General features: G+C 43.1%; 5 protein-coding genes across 11 annotated transcripts in view; 3 read left to right on the top strand and 2 right to left on the bottom strand.

The window, feature by feature from the left end:
* The first annotated feature begins 667 nt into the window (after positions 1-667).
* ier3ip1 (immediate early response 3 interacting protein 1) lies at positions 668-2,202 on the top strand. Its single transcript, XM_028974013.1, has 3 exons — positions 668-793; positions 1,084-1,185; positions 1,265-2,202. Exons 1-3 carry the CDS (start codon positions 703-705, stop codon positions 1,318-1,320), a joined length of 249 nt encoding a protein of 82 aa, XP_028829846.1. The 5' UTR covers positions 668-702; the 3' UTR covers positions 1,321-2,202.
* A 1,427-nt stretch (positions 2,203-3,629) lies between these two features.
* On the top strand, positions 3,630-6,512 carry hdhd2 (haloacid dehalogenase-like hydrolase domain containing 2). 4 transcript variants are annotated; one of them, XM_028974053.1, is made up of 7 exons: positions 3,630-3,837; positions 4,528-4,634; positions 4,718-4,926; positions 5,070-5,154; positions 5,583-5,808; positions 6,081-6,144; positions 6,227-6,512. In XM_028974053.1, exons 2-7 carry the CDS (start codon positions 4,537-4,539, stop codon positions 6,343-6,345), a joined length of 801 nt encoding a protein of 266 aa, XP_028829886.1. In that variant the 5' UTR covers positions 3,630-3,837; positions 4,528-4,536; the 3' UTR covers positions 6,346-6,512. The 4 variants fall into 4 exon arrangements, with proteins under 4 accessions (XP_028829886.1, XP_028829885.1, XP_028829884.1 ...); XM_028974052.1 differs by having other exon boundaries at positions 3,634-3,837; positions 4,473-4,634; positions 6,227-6,497; XM_028974051.1 differs by having other exon boundaries at positions 3,636-3,837; positions 4,448-4,634; positions 6,227-6,497.
* katnal2 (katanin p60 subunit A-like 2) lies at positions 6,479-11,553 on the bottom strand. 2 transcript variants are annotated; one of them, XM_028974048.1, is made up of 16 exons: positions 11,365-11,553; positions 10,961-11,031; positions 10,466-10,632; positions 10,334-10,370; positions 10,137-10,230; positions 9,919-10,017; positions 9,728-9,823; positions 9,286-9,363; positions 8,880-8,978; positions 8,105-8,168; positions 7,831-7,949; positions 7,644-7,735; positions 7,454-7,564; positions 6,979-7,141; positions 6,797-6,899; positions 6,479-6,711 (listed from the first exon to the last, which is right to left on the bottom strand). In XM_028974048.1, exons 1-16 carry the CDS (start codon positions 11,413-11,415, stop codon positions 6,572-6,574), a joined length of 1,584 nt encoding a protein of 527 aa, XP_028829881.1. In that variant the 5' UTR covers positions 11,416-11,553; the 3' UTR covers positions 6,479-6,571. The 2 variants fall into 2 exon arrangements, with proteins under 2 accessions (XP_028829881.1, XP_028829883.1); XM_028974050.1 differs by having other exon boundaries at positions 10,334-10,367.
* A 58-nt stretch (positions 11,554-11,611) lies between these two features.
* sigmar1 (sigma non-opioid intracellular receptor 1) lies at positions 11,612-14,432 on the bottom strand. Its single transcript, XM_028974595.1, has 4 exons — positions 13,560-14,432; positions 12,954-13,154; positions 12,722-12,814; positions 11,612-12,623 (listed from the first exon to the last, which is right to left on the bottom strand). The coding sequence occupies exons 1-4, from the start codon at positions 13,702-13,704 to the stop codon at positions 12,394-12,396; spliced, it is 669 nt and encodes a 222-aa protein (XP_028830428.1). The 5' UTR covers positions 13,705-14,432; the 3' UTR covers positions 11,612-12,393.
* The window catches only part of galt (galactose-1-phosphate uridylyltransferase), a 56,134-nt gene continuing 51,600 nt past the window's right edge, over positions 14,071-18,604 (top strand). For 2 of the 3 annotated variants that reach the window (XM_028974593.1, XM_028974591.1), the window contains exons 1-5: positions 14,071-14,306; positions 14,642-14,811; positions 15,011-15,086; positions 15,455-15,503; positions 17,507-17,636. In XM_028974593.1, the coding sequence (XP_028830426.1) occupies positions 14,189-14,306; positions 14,642-14,811; positions 15,011-15,086; positions 15,455-15,503; positions 17,507-17,636 (543 nt within the window). In that variant the 5' untranslated portion in view covers positions 14,071-14,188. The remainder of the gene's footprint in view (positions 14,307-14,641; positions 14,812-15,010; positions 15,087-15,454; positions 15,504-17,506; positions 17,637-18,604) is intronic. The other variant, XM_028974594.1, reaches the window with a different exon arrangement.

The raw sequence follows: 18,604 nt of genomic DNA, 5'->3' as shown, positions 1-18,604 counted from the left end.
AAAAAAAAAATTAAGTGAACAATTAAAACGTCTGCTTTTGATTTGCTTATTTATTTGAAATACTGGTATACAGTAAAAAATGTTATTATGAGCTGTTAATGCAAATGTATTTAAATATGTTCTTGTAGTTTCTCTACTATTTATGTGGAAAATAAAAGTCTATACCATATTAAAACAATGAGGGACCCTTTATTTTGTATTGTTTATGTTTGTATAGATAAAAAGCAGACAGATGGAGCTGTCACTATAAAAACACAATAATGGAGGTAGTGCAGATGAAACGAGTGATTACCATGGCAGGCATATAGGTAGTGTTTAACTGTGAATAATCCCTGTGGATAGTAAGGCAATAATGTGCAAAAATAGAAAAATGTTCATTGTAGATTATTTCTGATTTCCCTAAAATGCCACTTGTCCAGTTCTTCATCTATGTAAAATGCCTTTTAGCTTTAGACAGAATTCCAGCTATAAAGATCCAGAATTCCCTTAAGGTCATGTTTTACATATATATATTTATTTTTTTTTAACTTTATGAATTGTAAGTCTTTTCCTCAACCACTCCAATGTACCTAGCTGAACATGAACCCCCCCCCCCAACCGCCGAAACCCATATTTGGGCAGGTCTGCGTCTGACGTCATGACGTGCTTATTACGCGCGGCTAAAAGCTGACGTCACCACGTCAGTGGACGCAGAGTGCCAGCATGGCGTTCACGCTGTATGCGCTGATTCAAACCGCGATATTATTAACCAATGCAGTCGCGGTTTTGCACGAAGAACGGTTTCTCAGTAAAAGTAAGATGTCAGCGTTGTAACGTGATAAGGCTGCTTTGTTGTGTTATAACCACCTACTAGCACGCTAACGTAGCTAGCTTGTAATTCTGTTAGCATTTGGGCGCAGTAAGGAGTCTAACCATATGTAAACAGACACTATTTTCTTTGGCATTTTTGGTAAATAATACTGTAAAAGATGGTATATGCAACTTTTACAATATAAGGATAAACGGAGTGTGTTTGTGAAGGGCACCCGTTGTTGCACGTTGATTGCTGTTTGACTCACTTTGAGTGAATTTTACTTTTGGCAGTCGGCTGGGGAGCGGATCAAGGCATCGGGGGATTCGGCGACGAACCGGGAATTAAGGCGCAGCTTCTGAATCTCATCCGCTCGGTCAGGACCGTGATGAGAGGTACGCCCGCCCCAGCCCGACGTGCGGGGAACTGTGTCGTGTGCATTTAACCCAGACGATCCTTTCTCGCGTCTTTCAGTGCCCCTGATCGCAGTCAATTCGGTGTGCATCGTGTTATTGCTGCTGTTCGGATGAAGCGAGGACTGGAAGACTTGGCCGAAAACCGCGGCGTTTTGCCATGGTGGTGAACCGAGGACTTCAGCAACTCTGGGAATCCGCCACACACTCTACTCCCTCTGCCCCTTTTCAAGGCTTCACATCATTCAGCCATTTATTCTTTATATTTGTTCTATACGAAACTGTCTGCCTCTGTGGAAATGTCTTGGGATGTTTCTTTGAACACAGTTCCCTTGGTTTAAAAAAAATGAATTGAATATTCTCTCCCTGTTGAAATACCTTTTGTACAAGTACATTTCCTCTGGGCCTTGGTGCGCTTTCATACTGAAAGTTTCATTTCCATTTTTGCTGATCGGCGAAACTTCAAATAAATATGCCGTCCGATTCCTCAGTTAAACTAGAAAAATTCCAAAGAGGCCTTTTGACAGGTCTCATACAGAACGGGACCAGGGGAAGATGAAGAAGATGCATTTACAACTGCGTCCTCGAGTCCCTAGTTGTCCTCTGCTGTCGGCTTGCTTTTATGGTATCTGAGTATTGCCGGTATTGTAATCTAAACCTATTCCCCAAGTTATTCAACTAGAAAATATTGTTAACTAAAACAAGGCTATCGGAGGCATTCGTGCAGCGTTCCATGGGCGCGAAATAGCAGTTTCCTGCACGTTTACCAAGAAAACGGTCCGTGTTTCGCTTCCTCTGTTCTGAAACAAACGACATAAACCAGGACGCAACTACTACGTTTGCTGGGTAGATTGTGATACTTAATTTTGTGTTCGAATGAAATTGTACGTTGCTTAAGTTAAAAGTCTGTTTTAATAAACTTTGATTACATGTTTTAACATGCCTATGTTTTTGGTGTTGAACACTTGTGATTGCAAATACATAAAGATGTAAAAACGTGCTGAAAAGCTCCTCTCCCCAATCTTTGCTGAGACCTGAGGTGCTTGCTGCCAAATATGAGACCCCATCACTGAACCACATCAACTTTGCTTAGAAGGCATTTCATTAACAGTGGCTTTAGCACGGAAACTAAAGCCTGCTATTATTTTGAATTATAACCATATGCTTGTAAGGGGGATTAAGTTTAAAACCTAGTTTAATCCAAGATTAGTTGATCATAATCTGTCCAAGATTAATTGATTCCATCTTTTTTCAGAGACACTGCATGCCAAACATTGTCTGATTTACGAATCATGACTCGTACACAAAAATATGTTTTTGAAAAAGTCCAATTTATTGGCATTAATAATGACTAATGATTATGTACGTGAAATATTTGTGCGATGTGGCAGAAAAAAATGTAAAACGGAGCGTTGTATTATAAAAATGATTATGCTTTTGATGGCTATCCAAAGAGGTTTTCAGCTCATGCGGTAAACCTTTAAAAATGTTTAAATCGATTAATGGATGAAAAATGCCTCTAAATGCGATACATCTGGTGCTCGTTAGTGAAACACATATGTTTTTCCATTTAATAAGTGATTAATCTCTAACACCGCTAACCCTCTTACATGGCTCTCAGGCGGGGTAATGTCCTCATGGAACCGTAGCTCAGTGATATGTGTCCTTAGAATAACCGCCAGATAGTCTAATCACATGAATGTAGGATACACAGCATGAACACCACAAACATATTATGGCCTAGCAGTGGTGGCCTAGCGGTTAAGGAAGCGGCCCTGTAATCAGAGGGTTGCCGGTTCGAATCCCGATCTGCCAAGGTGCCACTGAGGTGCCACTGAGCAAAGCACCGTCCCCACACACTGCTCCCCGGGCGCCTGTCATGGCTGCCCACTGCTCACTCAGGGTGATGGGTTAAATGCAGAGGACATATTTCACTGTGTGCACCGAGTGCTGTGCTGCTGTGTATCACATGTGACAATCACTTGACTTTATAAAATTTAAAGTATAATAAATAAAAAAAACAACTTACCCTGCCTTGTTACTGTTACAACAGATATGGCCTAGTACATACAAACGGAACAAATATAACACTTTTGACATTGGCTGAATTCTGGATCGCCCTAAAAAATTGATGTTGCCAGGTAGCGTTTTACAGCCCCGAAGTTCACCGATCACCGTGCTTCCAATACTTTGAATATGAATTTGGTTCTAAATCTCAACGATTTGAATAGATTAGCGACGAGAAAATGTCGGGCAACAGTTGTATAGACGTACGGTGACCGGGATCATGAGGACGTCTGGTCACCCTATATAAACTTGTGAGTATACTATTATACTCTGGCTGTTAGGTAGGCGGTTCTAACGTGTCTTACTAGAGGAACGTTGTTTCCACAATACTGCCTTGCCCTCCATGTTCGTCAACGGCGTCATAGCTTGGACATCTACTTCCCAAAAGTTCAGGGTTGTCGTAGAAAATCGCCGGTATCTGGCAACCCAGCCCACGTAGGAACCCGCATCAGGCATTTTTGAGCTGCGTGGGCCGCAGAAGGTGGTGTGCAGGGTCGCTTCACGGGTCGTGTTCTTTCCCACAGGTTCCCGTCACTCTGATGCACACGTTAAGACGCGTCGTTTTAGGTAACGCGGCTGTACCACAGCCGAATTATGTTTGCTAACGTGTTTCGCTAGCCGGTGCAACAGACTGCTAGTGACTGCTAGTCACGTACTTTTGGAACAGAATATCTGCCCCTTGAGCCGGGATAAACTGCAGCTTTTTAGGCACAAGTTATTTATTCCGCCCTTTATTTACTTACATATCCTCACATCAGGGTAGCATTCCGTATTAGCGTTAGCTAACGTCGAGATTTTGGTGGGTTTTTGCATCTGCTTTAGATATAAACCCCATTTGGGTACCATGGCACCACTTTTTAAATAAAAAATAGTTATGTGTATCCCAGAATGGATGTCAACCACAGATCAAGCATTCCAAGTGTGTGTTTGTCGTGGTGTGTAATCCATACTTGCCTGTGGGAAAAGAGCATTAATTGTATTTATAAGAACTGATTAATAGGGAGCTTCCAAATATCCAAAAAATGTCTAAATAATAGAGGCTCTCCAGGGTAGAGTCCATTAAATCATCATGGTCAACACTGGCTTTGTGTAACCAATAAGCCTTTGAATTTCTGCCCAATGTAATCTGCCCAATGATTAAGCAGACTACTATTAATTTTTTTTTTTACGTGTTTAGTCTGGTTGTATTAAAATTTTGGCAGGCGGGCCCATCCACTGGAAAGTGCACAAGTATGTCCTGTGTGGTGTGATTGACAGTGTTCTGACATGTCACGTCGGGCCTTGAAAGCCGTCCTCGTCGACCTGAGCGGGACACTCCACATCGAGGACGCTGCTGTACCCGGAGCACAGGACGCACTTGCAAGGTTGAGACACACCTTGTTCTCTTAAATAACAGGGTCGCATGTGCGTGAAAAATCCATCCTTACTTACCGTGCCTGTTCAAAAGGTTACGACGCGCCCCTGTGTCGGTCAAATTTGTGACAAACACGACAAAAGAATGCAAGCGGTATTTGTTGGAAAGGCTGCAGAAACTGAACTTTGACATCGAGGAGCGGGAGCTCTTCACTTCTCTGACAGCCGCCCGTAACTTACTGGAACAAAGGAAGGTGCGTCCCCTGCTCCTTGTGGAGGACAGCGCTTTGGAGGACTTCGCAGGTGAAAGATACTGACATTAACACAACGTGAACGACAAGCTTTGCATTGCAGATTCCCCCAGAACCACAGGCAGGCCTCTCATTTCTGGAATCTCCTGGAAAATGTGCGGAGAATTTGATGCTGCGTTTTTGTTATTGCAATAGGTATTGAAACAGCGGATCCCAATGCCGTAGTCATTGGACTGGCCCCTGATCATTTCGACTATCAGACGCTCAACAAGGCATTCCGGTAAGTAATCTTCGATGCAGCAATATACCGTGATATTTTGCATGGTGATATTTTAGCGATGCAGGGACATTAAATATCGATATTTTTGTATACAGATGTAGTCCACTGGGTGGCGTTGCCGAGCGTTTTAGTGAGCATGCAACTACAACCTCCACTCCTGTAGGTGGCGCTGTACAACGGTCTACTTTGAATTACTGCCTGGCATTTCAGGCAGAGTGAGGCAGCATCTTGTATTTCAGCTTTTTACTTTTTCAGTGAGCTGTAGAATATTGCAAAATGTACAGTATATATATGCGTATAATTGTTTCGCGACCCATGTATCGTATTGTGAGATCCTTGCCCCTAATGTTTTATACCTTGCATTGTCTGGCAGTGATTGGACGCTTTAGCATATGGATGCATTCATCTATTTCTTCTTTCTTATCAAGTCTTATACTTGGCGGAGCGCCCCTCATTGCCATCCACAAGGCGAGGTACTACAAGAGGACAGATGGACTGGCCTTGGGTCCCGGTCCCTTTGTCACAGGTCTGGAGTATGCCACCGACTGCCAGGCTGCTGTGGTGGGGAAGCCAGAGAAGACCTTCTTCCTGGAGGCACTCAGAGATTTGAACTGCTTTCCCGAGGAAGCCATTATGATTGGAGATGTGAGCGCAGTTAAGGAATGATGTCTAATTTCACTCACTTACTCTATTTAGCGCGTATACACTGATCAGCCATATCATAGGCGAGTGCGTTACCCACTACTTGATGTTCCTGGACATTCCAAAAGGCATTCAGACCTGTCAATCTTACCATGCTGAATATTCTTCATGACCATTTTATTGTGAAATGTCTCAGTATGATATGATACATGGAAAGAACATTCAATATAAATTACTAAAGATATTTTCTAGATTATGTATATATCATGCACCCGTATTCACAGGATGCCCGGGATGATATCGGAGGGGCGCAGAAAACTGGCATGCTGGGAATTTTAGTCAAAACTGGTATGAGAGTAAAACTATGCACACGCAGTCCAAAACTGTTGTAAAACAAAACCGAATAAAATGATTCCTCTTCCTCTTTTAGGGAAATACAGAGCTGGGGATGAAGGCAAGATCGACCCACAGCCATATCTGACCTGTGAGAATTTTCCTCAGGCTGTCGACCACATCCTGCAAAACCTTATATCTCAAGAAGTGATTTAAAAAAAAAAAAATGACTGGGTATTTCACCTGAAAGCTCACACATCTGATCTAGAAATCTCTTTAAATAACGTGTGTAAAGTAATTCTGTATAATGTAGCTGTCCTCACACCAACAAAAAATACAAAACATCTTAATAAATACGAAAGTTTGAATGTGTTTTTATTGTCCATGATTGTTGAGGTTTGATTCATCTTGAAACAATGGCAGTAAAATTTGCAGGCCAGCATCATACTGACTCATACTCTTGTTCCCAGGCGCAGTATTTCTCCGTCAGGGTTCTCGCTGAGGGTTTAGTGTGAGCGATCACCTCCAGAAAATCTGCTGTGGTCACAGTTTCCAGCCGAATAGCCAGCATGTTGGCATTACCTGCGAGGAGAGACGTTGGGGATCAGAAAGCCGGTCCATGCACATAAGATGTTACTGCTGAACAGAATCCGGCTGCACGTCTCACCCTCTTGGTGATTCTCTAAGGCATCAAATATTTTCCGAACAGGCCGCATGGCAGCCTCTTTGCACACCAGTTTAATGTCGGACCCAGAGTACCCCTCCGTTTCCTGAAGTGGCAGGGAATGTTACATTGAACAGTAATGGCGTTTGACTGAGCTGAATCTCACGCAGCCCGTGCAGAAATACCTCAGCTAGCTTGTCGTAATCCAGGTCAGTAGAGAGGTCCACTCCCCCTGTGTTGCTGAGCGGCGGCAACCAGTGGGCAATCATGGCCTTTCTGGCTGGTTCGGAGGGCATGCCCACCAAAATCCTTTTCTCCAGCCGCCTGAGCATGGCGTGGTCCAGCTCCCTGAAACGTTACACGCACCTTACTCAGAATCAAGCCTACGCTCTTAACAAAAGGCGCTCTAGCGTTCTTCAAATCACAGTCTGGAGGGCCAAGTACTACTACACCATCACCCCCGGTACCACTTTACACCCGTCTGCTTTACTTAACCAAGTTAACTTCTTTTAGCTCATATTCAGTGTAAAACACCTTTTGGAGCCTTGATGGAGATTACACAAAAGTAGTAACTGGTCCTTTCCACACCTTGAGTACTCATGGAACATGGCGGAAAATGAATGGGGTAGCGAGTTATTGCAGTTTTGAGTAGCTATTCACCATGGCAGGTTTGAAGCGGCCAACACAAACACAAGGTCATCTGAACGCGACAACCCATCCATCTGTACCAGCAGCTCGGTCTTCATCCTCCGACTGCCCTCATGCTCCCCTCTGCAAGTGAAGCAATGCTCTTTAGATCAACAGAGGGTTGGAAATAATTAAGGAACAAGGGACGGGACAGAGGAGTTACCCTGGCCCACTTCCCCGCTGTCCCATCACCGAGTCCAGCTCATCCAGGAAGATTGTAGATGGCGCATGGAATCGTGCCAATTCAAAAAGGACCTGAAGAGGAGCAGAGGATTAATCGGCCTGTTTTCCACACACCTCAACACATTCATTTGTATTGTAAAACTTATTTTCTGACGGGCAATACGCACCCGAACTAGCTTCTCTGAGTCTCCCCTCCACTTGCTGACAATGGAGGAGGCAGAGATGTTGAAAAAGGTGGTGTGGCATTCTGTGGCAACGGCCTTTGCCAGCATGGTCTTTCCTGTACCTGAGGTTCAGAGCTGTTAGAGCTTTAGAGACCAATCAGAAGAAATGTGGATATTTGACAGCTTTAATGTGTGGAGGCTCAACATGGGGATTTATACCATTTCGCAGTCGATGGAGAGTTAATGGTTGAAATCTGGAGACTAGGAAAGTACTGACCTGGGGGGCCATACAATAGAAGACCTTTCCATGGAGAAAGAATTCCAGTGAATAGCTGTGGGTACTAGAGTCATAGAACAAGAGAGAGAAAATTCCGTTATACATACATATTTATGCGATTTATGCCATTAAATATAGATAAAGATAAATAGGATATCGGCATGCTTCATTACATGTTATGTAATAAAAATGAGAAAATATTTTAGTATTTGACTCATCCAGCAGGATTGCTGTTTGATGCCGTCTGGACACTTCCTTTGTATACTTATCTTTGTATTGATGTATTGTTCATGCATCAATCTCAAGTGTCATATATATATATATATATATATATGTCAGAAGTGTTTAAATTCTTCCACATTGCAATAAAAATAAATATTTTACTTTTGCAATTATTTCTGCAGTGTAATACCTGATGACCTGCTGTCCTGTAACGCTGCAATACCTGAGCTGAGATGCCTACATTACACAGGCCAGATAAAGGTGAAAAGAACAGAAAGACCTTTCTTTTGAGCGAGGCATCACTGAGCAGAAAAGACAAATAATGTTTAGATTTTCCTTGTGTCAGTACCTCAGACGGGCATTTGTCATCACTATAGCTGAGCAAGATGAGGGAAGCGCTGTTAGGGTCAGATTGGGTGGTATTCAAGTATGGATTTAATGTCAACTTAAGAAATAACACAGGCCTTGTTTCCTGTACCCTTTAGAGGAGACATATTCAGAATCGAAGTGGGGCGGCGGTTTGAGAAATACCACAGTGTTTAGCAGCCAGCACCTTAATGGGGTAGACGACAGCCTCTTTGACTAATCGCTTGGCCGCTTCCAGACCTATAATGTCGTCCCAACGCACGTTGGGGTTGTGTAAATAGATATCCTTTGGAAAAAGACAGGAGAGAGATGGAGCTTACACCTTCATTAATACCTGTTCCTTTTCACACGCACACGCACACACACACACACACAAGCAGCAAGTGGTGAATCATTTATCTAGGCTCTTCACTGCTCCCTGGTGTGATGCAGAGGTAATGAACAAATGCACCATTTATGTTATTGCTTCGTTATAATTACATCTTTTATTAGGAGCAAGGCGCGGTGGCTTAAATTGACTTGTTTAGATTCACGCTGCCAATGTGACAATTAGAGCTAATTTCTACAGTAAAAAATAGGAAAATGTATATTACCTGGCTAATTACAGTTGCTAAGTCCCTCATCTCACTATTCATCCCACCGAGCGCCCCTGTGGGCTTCAGAAGACGTTCCTGTGTGGGAGAAAAACGCACACACGTGAGGTAAAAAACAGATACATAACGCCCTCGTGCCAAGAAATTATTATTATTGGTAATCAGTTTTGATGTATATTTTTTGAACAGTGCATTGGATGTATAAGGTTAAAAATAAGATAAGTACAACAACTTTGTATGCACTTAAATGTTGTATAATGACTATTACAAAACCTATATAATTTTAGTACAGCATTTACATAATACAATTATAGATACTATATATTATGTATTACATCTGTTCTTAACTATGAAAGTTATTTTGAACAGACTCAAACTATGGTGATTTCTAAATGTAGATTCTAAATGTATTTAAATACAGTCATAACATTCTTGAACGTACTGCTGGATCAAGACAAGATACTCCATTTGTTAAGATTTCATTAGAAACCATTTTGCTACCATCTTGGATTAGACCACGGTGGTCTGTAATCTGACCCTGTAAAAAAACCCAAAAAACATAATTACCAGTTATCATCAATTCAGTATAAGGAAGTGATCTTAGTTTTAAAAAGGAACCCATTTTTCACTGACCTTCTTCATCAGACCTCCATCAACAACTCCATTCTTCATGACAGGAGACACATTCAAACCAAACTCTGCAGTTTCCACTGACAATGGCAGTCCATTCTCCTGCAGAAAAAACAGAGCGCTCCCTCAGACCAGCTCATAACTCAGACAAAAACACCTTCTCCAAAGGCAGGAGTGTGTATGAACGCACTCCCAATTTTCTTTCTGCGGTCTTTGCCTACCATTTTAGATTCTGTCTTTTTCACTGCAAATATGGATGTGGGCTGCTGAGTGGAGCTTATTCTGGGCAGAACTCGGGTCCCGGTGCATGGTGTCCTTAAAGAAATGCACGAACAAATGCAAGCATAATCAGAGGCCTCAGCCGTACTTCTCCATCACTGCTGAATTTATTTTCTGGCCATTTTTTTGGCTTGCTTACCTCTTTTTGCTGCAACTTTTTGTTCTTTTACATTCTCCTAGATTTCAGAAAGCACTATAATTATGTGCGCAGGGCATTATTTCAAATACAACACAATGCTCATCAATCATGAATTTACTTAATGGTGTTTACCTTGTTCTGGTGATTTCTTTGTCAGCTTTGGGTATTTTTGGAACTTAATTAAATAATAGCTCTCATACTCCATGAGGACTGTGTCCAGGTCCATGTTGTCACAGACCTCAAACCGGCGCAGTGCAAAGTTGCTTTCTAGATCTAAAGCATTGGCAGTGGCTACATAACTGAATTGGAAAACAAAAGTTGTTATTTACATCATCTTAAAACAATGCCCATTGAGTTACAACTTGATGTTAACACGACAAATATGCTTTATTTGGATTTTATTGATTTTCTTACTCTGTAATTGTGTTAAATGTGTTTTTTTTTTCGCTCAAACTAAAAAAACCCTAATATACGTGAGCATCATATATTACTTAATATTGACAACCACACACAGGTTGTACAATTACATTTAAAATACAAATTTTCTGATTTTTTATTGTCTAATAATGCTAACATAAAATTGCATAAGAATAAAAACACATCAACAGGACAAACCAAGCAGCCTACCCCTCTTCTGTTAAATGGTGGTGTATTAAGACGAGCAAGTTTCTCCTTCTGGCTTCTGTCCTCATCTCGTCCTGGAAGGGTGAGAAAGGTAAACAGCTCCTGAAGGTGAACGTTGTCCAGCGTCTCCGACAGGGGGCGCCAGAGCGCGCTCGGCTGCCTCCGTTACCAAGGCAACGGGACCTTCTAAGCACGCTAGCCTAAAACCGAGCGCTAATTAACGCTTAGCATCGCCAAAAACAAACAAACAAAAAACATTCATTTACCGGGAAAAAAAAGCAGAACGTTAACGTGTTAAAGGATATGAATCCTCTCCAACAAGTATCCCAGCAGGAGGGACTCGCGGTCTCAGCTAACTCAGCTAACAAACAAGCGCATTTGTTTTTCTCGGTAAGAGTGCTCCTCACCGCCTCTCTTGCTTGATGTGCAGTTTTGATGGCTTGATATGAAAGCTCCATTGCGTCGGATGTGTGCGCGAATGAGCAGGTCCGCGGCACAGGAAGTTGGGGGCTCGGATGTCTCTCAGATCTCCCAGAAAAGGTGGACCAGGGGCGGGGGAATGATGAGCTGCACCTTACCTCCAACAATTCCGGACAAATACATCCACTTACCAAAAAAAAAAAAAAAAAAAAAAAAAGTCACGAGAAGCTCAAATGTCGGTTGAATATTTTATTAAATCGGCACGTGAATGTAAAAACACACACAAATTCAGACTCACGTGTCAGGGAAGGGTTGTAAAAAGAAATGCAAGATGCTGACAGCTTTGATTGTCGCATTACTCTCAACGTCACGTAAACACGCAATCTTCCTAGTTTGATAACCAATCACGTGCTTAAACTATAAAATTAGAAAGTAGAACATACATGAAAAGTAAGACTTTATTACAACGCTTCCTTGACATTTATAAATTCAATCAACTTGCATCTTACAATCGGTCCCTTTACCCCATGCCCTTCTAGAAATGAGGGTATCTATCGTATTCTGTTTGGTTCTACAGTTATATATATATATATATAAAAAATTCAATTATGAACATTTAAAAACCTCAACCAAGAGAAAGAGAACAATACCCATTATACACCAAATGTCCCAACAGCAGAACACGCGAAGCCCATAACCTCAACATACAGCGTGTATTAGCACTCTTAAAGTGTCTCAGACATGTGAACAAACCCCCTGATGAAAACAAGCAGGCCATTTAAAAGGAGAAATGTTTCACAGTAATAAACCGCTCCCATAATTGCATTTTTGTTTTTGCAAAGTTTAAGGAAATAAAGGAGAAGATAAACATTGCTTAAATTTTTAACAGTATCTGAGTAAATATGCTTTCCAAAGTAGTGTTAAAAACTCTTTTCTCATCCACCAACTATACAGATGATAAAGTGTAAACCACTGTCTTTGATTGAAATTAGAGAGAAAATAGAATGCAGAATATGTTAAAAGACCCCAGCTTCTGCGAGGAGGGTGCTGGTCTCCAGGAGCATTGCTTTGGCATAGACCCTCACAGTGTAGAACAGTGTCAGAAAGTCTTGAGTGCTGAAGAGGGTGTCGGCCAGCGCAAAGCCCAGCGTGGAGGGGATGAAGCCTCGGCCGTACTCCACCATCCACGTGCCGGTGCTCCACTGCACTGATGTTGCTTCTCCAACGGCATGGACAATTGTGTCACCTGAAAGAGCCAAAAACATTTTTTTTTCCAATAGTGCGCAAAATAATAAGTGAAACATGCAAAAGGCAATTATGGTTGGTCATGCCCTCTGAACTCACCAGGATAGTACGTCTCACTTTTCGTTGTACCCTCCTTCCATTGTCTGAAGGTTCCAGTGATTATAGTGTCTGATATTTCTGCCCAGTAACGACCTTAGTAGAGGGTGCAAAGAGAAGGGTAAAAGGACAATTTCCAGACACAATGCAGAAGAGAAGAGTACTAGGCTCCAACAGTAAAATCCAACCAATCTTGCAGCACATCTACTACCTACAGGTAGTAAGTTCAGCCTACCTGAGTGTCCGCCTGTGTCCACGGCAGTACCAAAGAGCAGCACATACTCGGTCAGCGAGGCATGTAGCAAGCACATGGATCCCATCCACCCACCAGCATTCACAAACACCCACTGCAGGTCCTCGTCTGGCAGAATATGGCCTGGGTACCTTCTGCGCAGCTCCACGACCACCTTGGAGAAGGCCTGCTCATGATCCTGCCCTGAAAGATGAAGAAATTTGGTTCCATTTGTACAAAACGTGCCCGAAAAATGACGATAAGACGATAATTCTAAGAAGTTGTTCTCCAAAATGTTTCCGCGACGCAGACAAGGGTCAGCGAGCGTCCAGCCATCTTCCACTATATGTTAGATCACCACATCAGCACAACCTTGCCTAATATGGGACAGCCAGAGGCTATATGGTTACACTTGAGAGCTAAATAAAGCAGTTGCAGTATCCACGTAACAGCCTATTGGGGAGCCTTACTGCACGTAAGAAGTTGAAAAAGTAACATGGCAAAAAGATCCGATCCGACAAACTATACCAGAGGACATAAGTTTTCTTTTTTAGTAAAAAAGACCCACTACATACACTCACGTTACAGACAATTACTTTTATTTCTTACCAGCATACTGTTTGGCTAATTTGGCGACATCTTCCTTAGTAAACACATACTGCTTGCTTGCCATCCAGTAGCGCAAATACAGGACGGAGATGCAGAAGACTCCCGACACGACGAGAAGCTTTAAAGAACTCGCGATTATCGACATGGTCAAGTTCACGTGTGTCTCCGACGCAGCGACATGAGCAACACTTGGCTTCCCTGAACCCTTGAACCGCGTTTCATTGAATCGCCAGAAAACTCAAGCAAACGTGCTGGTTTCCGGGTTGGTTGTCCTGATGTGATATTGGCCAATCGAGAACTCGGAAGGAGATAGTCGACCAATAAAATCGCTTTAGAAGTCCAGCCCACTACAGCTCCTACAACGCCCCTGTTGCGTAAGAAATGCGCATATAATTGTTTTTATAATTTAATGCAGTTTCTCGCATCACAATTATCCAAAGCTCCGAAACATTTCTTTTCAGTTTTAACAACCAACAACCGCATCGCTATCTTAACCCGTAAGACTATTCCAAAATCTTGTTAAAATAATCAAACTGAATCAGACTGCGTCTCCGTAGCGCAGGGGACAGCCTCGAAGATGTTTATCTTCTGCGTAATGTCACGAAACCACGCCAGGTAGAGGAGCGCCAATGGCACGTAAGACACACAGGAAGCGCTCCCATTTCAACTGGGTCCAATCTGAAGATCCTTCGCTCTCTCACCAGGATATTATGGACAGTGCCAACACGCTTGAGTTTGACCCGAAAGGTAACACCCGCCGCCCGCACCCCTTTGCACGACGCCCGCCTTGCAAAGTTACGTGGCTTTGCGACCGAATACAGCCGCACAAGTTGACTCTTGAATCTTGAGTCGCTGTTCGTCCGGCTGCCCGCACAACTCGTGACAGCCGCTCCTGCGCATGCGCACCGCGGCCGGCGAACTTTGTGAATCATTGCATATCCTTCAAATATAAGCGTTTCTTCCGCATATATTAAATTTCACGAATCCCAGATTTGAACAGGAGGAAGGGCTGCGGTTATTGCATTATCAACTCTTTATGTGGTACGTGCCAAGCCAAGTCTGTGGTCATGTGATTGGGACAGAACACCAGCATCTGCGCTACAACCCCCTGCGGGACTCCTGGGTGCTGGTGTCAGCCCACCGCATGAAGCGCCCATGGCAGGGCCAGGTGGAGAAGCCACCAGAGGATGATATACCACGCCATGACCCCAGTAACCCTCTTTGCCCTGGCAGCACAAGGGCCAATGGGGAGGTAAGCAGCCCTTTCTTTTTGAGGTTTGCTGTTATTACTGTAATTAATTTTTGCTGCTGGGCTGGGATCAAAGTTTGCTGTTATAATTGTCCAAAGGCTGATAATTAAACCTTCCGTAATGAAATGATCTTGTTCTGGAACTGCCCAGTCTGTGAATTTGCTTACGGTGCTTTGACAGAGATGAATCTGGCATTTGTAGGTGAACCCTGATTATGACAGCACCTTTCTGTTTGAGAATGACTTCCCAGCACTTCAGCAAGACGCCCCAGATCCTGGTAAGAAACAGTTTAAACTTAATGTTTAAATAAAAGATCCACTTTACACAGATCTGTAATTTCTTCATCAAGAAATAGTTTTAGGAATCCCAGAACATATTCATTATTTATGTTTAAAGATGGACTTTAAAGGTCATAACATCTATATGCTGCATTCGTGATCTGCCTAATTTTTGCAGATTCAAACTTCAAAAGTGTACTTTGCTAATTAGAGCAGAAAGCAAATGAAAAATGATATAGCAAATACATATCACTTGGGAAATCACTGTTTTGATGAAATAAACCAGGCTCCTACTTGGTGGTTGAATGCTGCTTTGTGTGAGAACAGTACTGTAGATGTAAACAGTCTCGGGATGAATGTCTTTCAGGCTCGGAACATCATCCTCTGTTTCAGACCAAAGCTGCCCGGGGCGTATGGTGAGTGTTTCTATACTTCATGTATACTTTGGAATTAATTGTGTTTGTAGAGTAGTTTAATGAGAGAGAGATTTTTTGATTCAGTTATAGTGAGAGTTAATAAGCAAACACATTCTTTAAATACCCTGTATTGCATATTTATTGCTTTAGAACAAATGAAAATATCACTTAACCCCAGGTTATGAAAGTTAAAGGTCCTTGTAATGTCCTTGATCAGTTTTACATGCCTTGTCTGAGGCCCTCAATGTTTTTTTACTTTTAAAAGTGTACAGATTTCTCAATGCGAGGAGAAGAATAGCCTTCTGCTGCATGATTGACTGGCTCTGGTTCACATTTTATTACACCGTTAAGTCACAGTTGAGGGGGGGAAGAGACAGGATTGGTGTCTTAAATCCTCTATCTTGTCCAGAACTTCATGTCATAAAACCTGAAATGGAATAGCTGCTTTGACATTTCAGTGTCCTGCAGAGTGAAATATTGCGTATGTCTGTACATTCATCAACCACAAGGTGGTGCTCTTACCTTGTTATAGAATTTGGTGCATTCTAGAATGGCACAGAGCTCCATGACATTTTTCCTGCTAGAAATTGATTATATATTTATGCTAGCCAGACACTCACAACATTAAACCATCTGCAAAATGTCACACTGGCTAAACAGAACCCCCTCATAATCTCTTTTTATTTCCCGCCTGTCAGTAACACAGTTGACACATCATATCATTTTCTTTAAATTCATTATAATATTTTTACTTTCCTTATTTAACCTGCTACAACCAAAACAGACATGACTGGGGAACAGAGGAAAAAGGAGAGAGAGATAATCTCTGAAGATGTTCTGTTGCACCAGTCTTGAAAGTTGGAGGGTGCAACCTTCCTGGGCTTGATTCTTGACTGTTTTGAGATCTTGGGAAATTTTAGAGGACAGTTCAGCCCTTTCAACTGCTCGTAATATTCCACAAACCATTTCTGATCCATCTTTACAGTGTGTCTAGGTGCATAACCCGGCAAAATGGGGCCACTGCCACCAGGCAACGCAGGGTCTGTGAAGGCATTGTCATGGTTATCAACAGTTGTAAGACTTTTTGCAGAGCGTAGAACTATAGTACATATATATTATACTGCTGCCATCTCTTCTGTAGATAAATGACACATAGAACATAGCAATCCACATGATCTAAAAGAAATAAGGTTTATCAGGCGTTGGTCCAGAGATGACACTCACATTCCCATAGATGCCACTTTCAGCGGCGGACAGAGCAAAGCAATTTAAACAGATGTGATCTGTTTGATCCGGTAATCTTTGTGGAGAGTAGCCCAATGGACCTGCCATCACCGCGCATTGGCCGTGCTCTGTGGGGTTGTCAGAAAATGGCCGAAAACCAGTGATGTGGCTTGAAAAGCTTCTCCGTGGGCAGAGTTTGGAGTTACGGGCAGCAGCCAATTAGTGTTCGGCCACATGTCCGGCGTGTCAGAGACTGTGCGCGGCCCGATGTACGCTCTGCTGGAGTCTCAAAGCCTTCTGATAGGTCTTTTCTTTCGGTAAGGTGGCCTGTCAGTAGCTGGAGCCCCCGCGGAGTCGTGCGCGGTCCATAAATAACGCCGGCCTCCACAAACAAGCCGTGAAATGGCAGTGTGGCACTATCAAACCCGTAGCCTGCTCCTGTCACTCAGGGGTGCCCACACAGAACCACAGTGGCTCGGAGGAAGCTCTGACACTGCGTGCATTTATTTATGGTCTGGGCTGTTGGAGCGGCCGTGGTACGCGCCACATTTCAGACAGGTAGCGATGTTGAATAAATCAGGAGCCTTGGAGGCCTCAGAACTAGGAGGCTGCCGAGCTGCCCGTTCCTTCCAGAGCTTCGCCTGTCCTCCCGCCTGCAGCGGGAGATGAAGGTTGCGTGGGACTTGCAGCATTGTGATGTTTTCCTTCCGGGAAAGCGGTAAGGGGGACATAACGCTTCTCTCCAGCCGAATGCGCTGACACTCTGTCCGTTTTCGCAGCAAGGTCATGTGCTTCCACCCGTGGTCTGATGTGACCCTACCCCTGATGCAGCTGAACGAGGTCCGGAAGGTGGTGGACAAGTGGGCCGATCTGATTGAAGAGCTGGGTGCTTCTTACCCCTGGGTGCAGGTAACGGCACCATTATTGCCTTTCTATTTGCGGTGTGACCAAATTCAGAGGCCCTATAGGCCTCAAGAGGGCTTTCGTATGACAATGAATTCATGGTTGATTTAAAATACATGCAACAAGAGGATTAGGAATTACAATAAGGAAAAGGAATTTGAGTTTGGCACATTGAGTGTGGTCTCTGGCTGTTGGCTGGGTACAAATTCCCTCCAAATGGAATTGGAATCCAGATGGGAAAACATTACATGAAGCTGTTAAACCAAATCAGGCAGAAGCAGGGACATGATTGAAGACGCCGCGCTATTCCCGCCGCTGTTGAAGCGGCAGTTGTCCTCATCACCGCTAATCGGATCATATGGGAGATGACTGGTTCATGAGGACAGTGCGACACTCTGCTGTCTCCAGCAGTGATCAGTCAAACAAATCCAGTGTACATTCAGAGATTTGCTGTGCGCATTCGAATATTATTGCTGGAATTATGTGTAAAGACTGTGACCTTTGTTGAACTGAATTAAGGAGTTATAATATTAAACTGGACTTTTTGGCCATCAGAAAATAAACGTTCGACTGCTTTAGCGGTGGTTGTTCTCCTGCCACAGCATGAGATATTACACAACAACAACAACAACATTTGTTTCTTATATAGCCCATAATCCCATACAGTACGTCTCAATGGGCTTTGACAGGCCCTACAGTTGACACCCCCCACACTTGACCCTTCAGCACACAAGGAAAAACTCCACACGTGGGGAAGGAGTGATACAGAGAGGGACCCCCTTCCAGGGTAGAGTGATGGTGATGGTTTGTACAATAATACAATACACCTGATATTACATTATAGACATAATAGACCTTTTGTCGTCATCACACAAAACTGTGTTTGCTGGATAGCCTAACTGTATTTGGCCAGGCTACCAGCAGACTGACCGCTAGATTTTTATCCTCTGGTAACAAATCGAATTCTGACTCTG

This window comes from Denticeps clupeoides, chromosome 3, assembly GCF_900700375.1.
Source record: "Denticeps clupeoides chromosome 3, fDenClu1.1, whole genome shotgun sequence".
In the NCBI taxonomy this organism is placed as follows: Eukaryota; Metazoa; Chordata; class Actinopteri; order Clupeiformes; family Denticipitidae; genus Denticeps; species Denticeps clupeoides.
This window is presented reverse-complemented; position numbering and strand designations above follow the sequence as displayed.

Bases quoted from the DNA above. Each gene is read 5' to 3' on its own strand.
- katnal2 (XM_028974048.1), bottom strand. From the start codon at position 11,415: ATGGAGCTTTCATATCAAGCCATCAAAACTGCACATCAAGCAAGAGAG. The intron at 7,565-7,643 runs GTAACTCCTCTG...CTTCACTTGCAG, and splicing joins CAGCGGGGAAGTGGGCCAGG to AGGGGAGCATGAGGGCAGTC. The intron at 7,142-7,453 runs GTGAATAGCTAC...GTAACGTTTCAG, and splicing joins GCCGCTTCAAACCTGCCATG to GGAGCTGGACCACGCCATGC.
- hdhd2 (XM_028974053.1), top strand. From the start codon at position 4,537: ATGTCACGTCGGGCCTTGAAAGCCGTCCTCGTCGACCTGAGCGGGACA. The intron at 4,635-4,717 runs GTTGAGACACAC...CCTGTTCAAAAG, and splicing joins GCACAGGACGCACTTGCAAG to GTTACGACGCGCCCCTGTGT. The intron at 5,155-5,582 runs GTAAGTAATCTT...TTTCTTATCAAG, and splicing joins ACGCTCAACAAGGCATTCCG to TCTTATACTTGGCGGAGCGC.
- sigmar1 (XM_028974595.1), bottom strand. From the start codon at position 13,704: ATGTCGATAATCGCGAGTTCTTTAAAGCTTCTCGTCGTGTCGGGAGTC. The intron at 12,815-12,953 runs GTAGGCTGAACT...CCCTCTACTAAG, and splicing joins GGACACAGGCGGACACTCAG to GTCGTTACTGGGCAGAAATA. The intron at 12,624-12,721 runs GTGAGTTCAGAG...TGGCTCTTTCAG, and splicing joins AAGTGAGACGTACTATCCTG to GTGACACAATTGTCCATGCC.
- ier3ip1 (XM_028974013.1), top strand. From the start codon at position 703: ATGGCGTTCACGCTGTATGCGCTGATTCAAACCGCGATATTATTAACC. The intron at 794-1,083 runs GTAAGATGTCAG...TACTTTTGGCAG, and splicing joins AGAACGGTTTCTCAGTAAAA to TCGGCTGGGGAGCGGATCAA. The intron at 1,186-1,264 runs GTACGCCCGCCC...CGCGTCTTTCAG, and splicing joins GGTCAGGACCGTGATGAGAG to TGCCCCTGATCGCAGTCAAT.